The 9193-nt window shown below is 45.0% G+C and overlaps 1 protein-coding gene across 1 annotated transcript; it reads right to left on the reverse strand.

Annotated features, from left to right (window-relative positions):
* Positions 1-2240: 2240 nt before the first annotated feature.
* On the reverse strand, positions 2241-8316 carry LOC114107636 (protein phosphatase 1 regulatory subunit 26-like). The gene is given in 6 exon segments (XM_027955039.2): positions 2241-2486; positions 5721-5937; positions 6279-6415; positions 6472-6859; positions 6973-7408; positions 8196-8316. Coding segments are annotated over 6 exon segments (1545 nt in total).
* Positions 8317-9193: the final 877 nt, after the last annotated feature.

The raw sequence follows: 9193 nt of genomic DNA on the forward strand, positions 1-9193 counted from the left end.
GGCTTTTGGTTTCATCTAGAGGGAGTGACAAGCTCTTGGTCTCCTCCATCAATGGATAGAAGCAGAGGTACTACTCCAGGTCAAAGGATAGAGCTGCCCAGGAGAGACAAAGAGGAGGCCAGTGTGGTGGTCCAGAACAGGAGATTAAGGGTCAGGCATTGAACTGGAAGTCAGGACAGTCCATCCTATGCCCTGGGCTACTGTAACCCAGGTCTGAGGGCTGAATCTCTGTGTCTCTCCAGGACATTTAAAGAAGTCCAGGACATAGAACAAGACTCACTTAATAAAGGCACCTGACCTCAGGTATCAGCCTGAGTAGATTTTGTAGGGTGAAAATCACTCAAGAGACAAAGCTGAGGTACAGATATCTTAGAAGGGATCTCTGGAAGGTGGATGTATAAATATCCCTTCAGCAAAGAGGATCCTTTCACTTAAGCAAGTTCAGGCCCATGATCATACCTGAGGCCCTGAGGCAAGTGAGATTATAGATCACTCTGCAGAGTCTACTCAAGGAGGCTGTGCATGCTCCATCTAGGGAAGGGGCCCAAGTGTCCCCTCCCCCATCTGTTACTGAACATGATCTGATCAAAGAGCCTTATATGATGATGTGAGTGGACATGGGAGACTTAAGCAAGATCTCTCTCTTTTTTAAATATATTTTTTCCAGTGGTCAAGGGCCTTTATTTAATTTATTTATATGTAGTGCTGAGAATCGAACCCAGTTCCTCACACATGCTAGGCAAGTGCTCTACCACTGAGCACCACCCCAGCCCCTTAAGCAAGATCTCTTAATCTCTGAATAATTATTCCTTAACCAGAATACAAGGGGACATATTACGCTCAAGCATAAATTTGGGTTATTGCAAATGTTGGGGTGAAGTGTCTTGTTTAAGATGCTTGTCAAGGAGGCTACGATACAATAATGGTGAAGAATTGATAATTCTGCTTGAACTGATGATGCACTTTGGGTGCCACTTATTCTGTGAGCAGCAGGTGGCACTGTGAGACTCAGGATGGGAACTCCTAGAAATGCTCCAGTGCAGAGGGCATCATTCATTCATTGATTTTCCTCTGAGGCTGCTGCTTCCAGGTAAATTGCCCTTTCCACCCCTGACATCCACATGTACCTCTTCTTTTTCTTTTCTTTCTTTTGTTTTTTGGTATCAAAGTTTGAACCCAGGGGCATCAGCCTTTTTGATATTTTATTTACAGACAGGATCTCACTGAGATGCTTATGGCCTCACTAAGTTGCTGAGGCTGGCTTTGAACTCAAAATCCTCCTGCTTTGGCCTCCAAAGCTGCTGGTATTCCAAGCATGCACTACTGCAACTGGCCCCATGTGGCCCTTCTTCTGAAATCAGAAAAGTACTAGCACAAAGCCACCAGGCTCAGAGCTCATACAAGAGCAAAGACAAACAAGCTGCTGAAGAGAAGAACAAATTTGCATCCACTGCAAGAACACAGGATGAAAAAGATTATTGCCTAGTCCAGGCCCAGCTGGGCACCTCAGGAAATAATGTTTGGAAACACCTCCTGTCCACCTTGGACTGGCTTCACATTTACTTCTTGCTCCTTGTTTTCTCCATAAGCCAGACATTCCCAAAGCAATTTGGGGACCCTCTTGGTATGTCCCTCCAAACAAAGCTTCTAAGGTTAAGTCTTTCCTATTGTTTCAAGCACCCACTGTCACAAAATTGTATGTTCTCAAGTCTTTGTGCCCTCCTTCCCCATCTGCTTCTGCCTCACTTTGGAGCCTCAGCCATAGTCACCTACATCCTGAGCAGTGAACACAGCAACTACTTCATATGGTGGTATAAGCAGAGGCCAGGAAAGAGCCACCAGCATGTAATGAAGGTGAACAGTTTGGCAACCACAGCAAGGGGGATGGGATCTCTGATCACTTCACAAGCTCCAACCCTGGGCTAACAACTACTTAACCATTGCCAATACTCAGGCTGAGGATAAGGACCAGTACAATGGTAGAGAGAAACATACAATTGATGGCCAGGGAGGGTGAACCACAGGGACAAAGGCAAAGGAGAAGTGAAGCCAAAACTTCTGTGCCTTTCCTCCTCCTCCTCAGAGACTTGGAGTTACAGCCCCACATCCCTCTCCAGAACCCTGATACCCCTTGTAAACTCCCTTATTCTGCAACTCAGTTCCCAGGACATTCCTAAGGAGAGGTAACTTGGGTCATAATTGAGGTCATTTTGACAACATAATGTTGTGGTCCTTTAATATCAGCCAGTGGGGTTAAGAATGTGAGAGAGGAGAGGCGTCCAGGGAAAAATTTGTTCTGGGGAAAATGGTTGGGCTGAGATGATCCTGTGTCCAAGAGGCCCATTAGACCTTGGGATCCATCTGGATTTCTGTTTGTTGAAGGGACGCTGAGGGAGGTTTCCATAGGTGACAATGAAAGTTGGCTTCTGTGAGTATGGCAGTGCCTGGTCACCATGTAGTGCAGCAGGATCCGTCAAAACTGAGGACTGCCAACCAAGAAAGGATAAATAATATTAAGCTCACAGTGAAGACAGATTCTATTCAGGTACAGAACAGATTTGCATATCAGGAAATACAGTTTCAGTTAGAAACCCAGCAAGTGTTCTGTCAAGGTAAAGGCAGACGTGGGTTTTAAAGAAAAAATAGGGATCAACAGGTGAAGGGGCTTGTTTTTAAGAAACTTCAATTGATTATTGCATTAACCAAGTTGTTTTGGAAGAATTTGGATTGTTTATGAGGTCTGTTCATACATGGAGCTACACATACTTGTTTGTTAAGGGCATATCACAGGGGGGATTATCAGCAAGCTCTTAATCTTTTAAGAAAGCACATTGGCATACGTCTCAGGAATAGAATTCTGTTACAGTTGGTAGTCTTATGAGCACATTTTTTTTCCAAAAAAAAAAAAAATTTTATTCAGTCATTCAATCATGGGTCTTTGTCTAAAAACAAAAGGGAAACCTGTCAAATTCTGACCTCTGAGTCTTCCACAGTCTTTCTCTCTCTTGACAAGTGTGCAGTCATTTTAATTTTTTCAGGATCCAGCAGGAAAGACTCGGCCCTCAAAGAGACAAGACATGTTACTTGCCCCTATGGGTGAGTACAGAACAATGTCCAAAAGGAAAGGGTGTGCATGTCAACAAGGTTTTGAGCAGGACCACATGGAGCATAGTTTGGCCTCTAATGCTATTGTAGATTCTATAATACTATTTCCCTGTATTGAGAACCATGTCCTAGTACATATAATGAGTCATCACACATTGTTCTCCAAGATATTTCCCATGACATTCTGTGTGTGTGGGTCTGTGTGTGTGTGGGTCTGTGTGTGAGTGTGTGAGTTACACACATCCTCATCTGCATCATAAGGAGTTACCAAAGAGGGAGCCCTCAACTCATGATCAGTGGGGATCCCCAAAAATGTTGCTGAAATGAATTGAAGGAGATACCACTTAAGGCATAGAGATTAATTTAGGAAAGTGAAAAATAAACATGCAAAGGAGGATAAGGGCCATCTGGAGAGTAAACAACACTTTTGGGGTTCTCAAACTCTTCTTTTAAAGGAAAAAGAGAGATAGGCATGGGAAGGGATGTGGGGATGACATTCCCTGTTGATCACAAGACAGTTTATGGTGGTAGGGAAATTCTCGGGATCATTAGGCTAATGTGGTCTCTGATATCTGAATAGTAGATAACATTGTAAACTCCCCTATATTTAAGCTTCCTGAAAAAATACCTTCTGTCTTCGATTTTTTATCTCCTTTCACTGCAGTTATTCTAAAAATGGATGTACTTATGGGTTAAATAACAGTTCATAGGGAAATTTTCAAAAGTTGGTGTATTTTCATTAACTTTAAAATTATGCATGAAGATTTGAAGATTTATCAGAAATTTGAGTGTGGTATCCTTGGGAGAACCATGTTTGTAAGTGGCAAGAATAGGAGAGAGAACTGGCTTGCGACTGAAATAATGAAGAGTAGCTCAAGCCTTTCAAATGATGTTGTATTTCCTTGTCTATCCTTTAGTTTCCTTTATACCTATCATTTATTCACTGTTTATGCACATGTAGATGTTTTTAATAGCACTAATATTGTAATGCTGCCAAGATCTACACAGTCAGCACAGTCTGACATCCTACTTATGCTAAATATTGTTCTTCCTCAGAAACATGGTTTCAGAAAGACTAGCTTTGAAACCTGGACAGCTGATGAGCCATTGATCCTTAGCTTCACAAGAGGGTCATGGTTCTTCCAATGAGAAAATTAGACTTCCTTTCCAGCACGTGGCTTTCCATCCAAAAGTAAGAGCCCAACCCTTACAGATGCCATAAAGATTGTTCTGTGTGGCTTTCAAGATGGCTAAATTTACATACAAGCAGTATCCTTGAGTGAAGTTTTATTAACAGGGTGATGATCAAGACAATGGGCACATCAATTCCCAGCTATACAGGGAAATCCAGAGATGTCACAAAGGAAATACACCAGAGTCAAAAGGTGAATGGTGACACATGGAACAATATCCAGAAAATGGGCATCCCATTTGTGCCAAGTGATAAGATGGTGGGCATGGTGCAGAAACCTCCTATTTGCCAGGTATTTCCCATCAGAAACCAATGACCTCACTCTCAAAAGCCCTAGATCTCAAGGAAAAAAATTCTAGAATTTAAAGCTACCTTAAAGCAGCTCCTCCCTGAATATAGAGGGCTCAATAGTGAATGGTCAAATAGCTCCCATCTCCTGCCATCATTGCAGATTAAGAAGCTGCAGAAGCAGGAGCAGGTGAGTTTGGATGTGTGTGTTAATCATCAGAAAAACCACGAGGCAAAAAGGAATTCATATTGGGTTCCTTTCTATGTGTGCTTCAGTGAGGATGGATTCAGAGTGTTTCAGGCTTATGAGTTCCTTATCTGGGAGAGCTGGGAGATGGGCTTAAGAAAAGGAGAGTCTTTTCCCATCTCTTTAACACAACCTGGAACAGGTGATGGGGCACCTTTTCTTCTTTTCTCTGAGAATTGATGTCCAGAGAAAGGGGAGATTTTATGAGCCTATGATAGTAATACCTAGTGAAGACATATCCTCACATGGCCTGAGCTGGCCCATCTCTAAAATTCCAAAGGAAGGGCATCTGCTCCCCATGGAAATCTGGGAACATGGAAGGAGTTGCTAATAGATGCCAGCAGGACAAGTCCCACCTCTCCAGTGGGAAGGATGTGCTCAATTCGGGTGTGACCCAGAGTAACTCACAGCACAGGCTCAGCTGTGATGGCTGTGACTTCCTCTGAGCCTTGTGTTATCACTCCACCAAAAATATCTTTTCCAGGGTTTGAACAAAGCTGCCAAATGGTCTGCACTTTCTTCCACAGTGCCTTGGTTAATAATTTTAGGAGTTAATTTTTAGGATATTTACCTAAGGACAAATTGTTAGGGGGCAAATTTTAAAAAGGAAACACAGAAACTTCCTCTAGCTCCACTATGCCTGCATTACTACTGACATCTCATAGGAATGGGGACACACATGAGAGAAAATCATGCTCTGCTCAAAAAAGCACTAAAAAATCACACTTGAGTTATATTAGCTACAAATTCCTTATCCAACTAATGAGAAATAAAGTCAGGTAGCCTATTTGTATGGGGAAATTCCTGACTCCTAAATTCAAGTTTTCCTTCAGGTTAAAGATCACAAACAGTTTGGGCAACAACTGTGTCTCAGGGGCTGAACCTGACCTTTTTCCTTTGGACTGCCCAGGGATCCCTGCACTTCTTCTTGAGCTTCTGCTTGGATCTTAGCAGGTCCTTGATGGTTGTGTCCAGGTCCTGGTGGCTGTCCAGCAAGCTCCATCTGTCCTTAGAGCTGTCTTTCTCGCCAACACTCCTCTCTTCTTCTGCCTTCCCCTCTACCCAGAGGTCTTGAGACATACAAATGTCATTGAACATGAAAGATCTTGAGAGGACATGCTAGCTCCTGGCCTGGAACTCCCTTCTTGGAGCCTCACCTGCTTTTCCCTGTCTGGGTGGGTCCTGCCCACTATGACCAGACTGAGCATGCCCCAGCTGCAATCACCATCCTGGGCACTTTATTTAATCTCTCTTGTTTTCTTGGGTGTGGACAAACTCACAGCATGGCTACCACCTCTCTGTTTCCTTTTGTAGCTCAGGGACAGGTCTGGGGTTTTAGAGAGAGGAGACATGGGGTCAAGAGTCTGACTGCTGTGGCCCAGTGGAGAGAGTAGGCCTGGGTTGGGCTGTGAGCACCTTTTGGCTCTGGCCAGCAGACATTTTTACTGTGCCTTCAGAGCCAAAAACATCTGGATTTCCTGCTCTATGCTATCATAACTGTCCACAGAGCTGCTGTCCCCATTAGAGTGCAAAGGCACATTGGGGGAGCAGATGCAGGCCCATGGCTGCCCTCCACGTGTGGTCTTAGAAATATCCAGAATTGCTTCATTGCACATCAGCTCAGATGTGTCTGACCCACCAAGGCCCCTTCCATAGGCTCCCTCCTGGTGGTGGTGCTTGCTGGAAGTGCAGCAGCTATGGCATCCTTTGGTGGCTTGGAGAGGTGGTAAGAGTCCAAGCCCCTTGGGCTGAGATCTGTGCCCCTGGGGACTGCTGAGTTCCTCTTGCTGGGTGTTCTCCTGGGGGCATCAGGGAAGGCACTTTTCAGTGAGCTGCCCAGGCTGCTGGCAACTTTCAGCCCCTTCTTTCTGAGCTGTGCTCTTGGTGGCAGATGCCTGCTGGCCTCCTTCCTGGTCTTCTCCAACTGACACAGCTGGATAGCCTCCTGGATGTCATCATCGCTGCTGGAGTCAGAGACCTTGTGCTGGGTGGCTAGGGTCCTGGGACTGCTGCCCCTACCTTCAGCCCTGCAATTCCTGCTCTGTGGTGCCTGGGGCTTGGGTGCAGCAGGCCTTGTGCTGCCCAGGTTCTCAAGCTCTGTGGTAACCTTAGGCCTGAGGCTGCTGTGCGCTGTTCTTACCTTTGCTGACCTGAAAGGTCTATGGAAGACAAACTCCTTCCAGGCTCCATCAGACCATGGCGGGGCAGTGCCATGACAGGGGGCTCCTGGGTGGATTTCAGTGTGGGTTGGGCAGAATTTTCGTTTGAGTCTGTTTTCTTATCCACATACCTGTCACACTTTTGGTTTTCATTTTATCTTTTCTCATTCAGAAATGGTTCTATTTCTGCCCAGATGCTCTGCTCAAAGGAGTCCTTGCTGCTCATCCTGACTGGGGAGGCCAAGCCCTGTTTCCCACAGGCCTCCATAGGGATGCCAGAAACATTGCCAAATGCTGGGGTTAGTTTTGGGGGACACAGGGCGGGCAAGGTGTCACTGTGTGGAGGATCTGTTTTGCATCTGCTGTCCCCACCTGCAGCCCTGCCAGGCTGGGCTCCATTGGGTAAGGGCTGTTGTTCTAAGGAGAGCAAGAACCAGAATCATTGTACATAGCCCTGTACATATGGATACTAACATGATGCTTTTATTTAACAGATGTGTCCTGGTAAATATGATTTTTGTAGCTTTTTGTAAATTAGTTATAGTGCTGTAAAAAATATTTTTGGAAAATGTTGTCTTTTGATTTTGAAAGGTGTTTCTAACTGAAGCTTTCTGTGATTTGCTCAGGAGCCATTGATGAGCCCAGAGTTTGGTCTTTTCCTTCACAGTGAGGGTCACCCTGGCTGGAACTCTGGCCAATTGCTGGTTCAGATGTTCAAGCCTAAGGAGGCAGTGGCCACCTTCTGGGAAGCCCTAAAATGCCTTAGTGTCTGTCAGAAGCTCCCAGAACAATGCTTTTAATAAAGGACACACTGGTCCCTAGCAGCCAGAGAAGTTCCTCTGAAAATTGTAATCACAGCCTTGGATTAGTAAAATGTTTCTAAGCACAGTGGCTAGCAAGCAAACTGACCAGCCAGTGTGTGCCTCTTGAGACATCACTGAGACAGTGGCTCACTCTGCAGCCCAGTCCCCTTGTGTCCAGTCTCCTGCAGTCACTAGGTGATTTTAACATCTACGTAAACCTCTTTTTTTAGGACAGCTCCTGTTCTCCTCTTTTGATCATGGTTCTAAGAGATCTTAATGCATGTACATTCTAACTGTCCTTTGCTTGATGTGTGCACACAAATGAATAAGTACAGCAATTAGGTGGTTTGTTCCACAGACAACTTGGCCAGAGCTCAGTGCTGGGGACAAGCCTGGCATACCTCCATATCTGCCATCCAGGAACTGCACCCTAGTCAGGGGTCTGACCATTGACAGAGCCAGTACTGTCAATGCCTCCTGCAGCCCACCTCCTTGGGCAGAAGGGTGCTGGTTGTAGGCCATGGCCTCTTGTCCCCTAAGTCAAGGCCTGATGTTGCTGCCTTGGTTTTCTTACCTTCCACCCTGTGGTACTTAGTTATCCATGGTCACAGTGGGAAAAAGGTGTGCTGGCCACCTATGTCCTCCAGTCACCCCATATTCTGCAACTCGGATTCAGCTGTGAGACAGAGTCTACCTTGTAGCCAGAGGATGTTGTTGGTATTCTAATTGGATATGAGTCTTGTACACCTCCTGCACCCCTGGGTATAAACAGAAACCCAATTCTGTGCCCAAGTGCAGACCCCGCCCACAGTGAGCATCAGCTGGGTGAAGTTGCGGTCCTGAGTATCCCAATGTGCCTGTGATAGTTTCTTTGTGGTGCATTCACTCACTTAAGTGCTTATGAGAAAAACAGTTCCATGTAATCCATGTTCTTTTATTAAATTTTTTGAAGAGTACTTTTAACTCTTGGAAACAAAAATCTGCTTTTTTCCATAAGCACTTTTTTTTAAATGAATAAATCAAACATCACACACACACACAAAGATCACAAACAGTCCATTTTAGTTGATTAAAATCTGGAGTATTTCTGCTTCTATATTCTAAGCAGCCAAGGGCACAGATATTGCCACCCTCCCAGGTCCTGAGCCACCCAGGGTTTACTTGTGGCAGTGCCTCCATAGGAAGTAGGATTAACCTGGCTGAGTATTCAATATATATATACCCTTGCTGAACCCACATGTGTTTCCTTACTTAGTCAAAGTGATTGTTGTCAGTCTACAGACATGGACTCTCATCTACTTCTGGTTAATGCTCTGATCATGAGGCTTCTTTCGTTTCATGACATTATGTCTCTGATTGGAGTGATGCCTTACTACCTACCCTCAAGAGCTTAGCTCTG

Source organism: Marmota flaviventris, chromosome 1 (assembly GCF_047511675.1).
Source record: "Marmota flaviventris isolate mMarFla1 chromosome 1, mMarFla1.hap1, whole genome shotgun sequence".
In the NCBI taxonomy this organism is placed as follows: domain Eukaryota; kingdom Metazoa; phylum Chordata; class Mammalia; order Rodentia; family Sciuridae; genus Marmota; species Marmota flaviventris.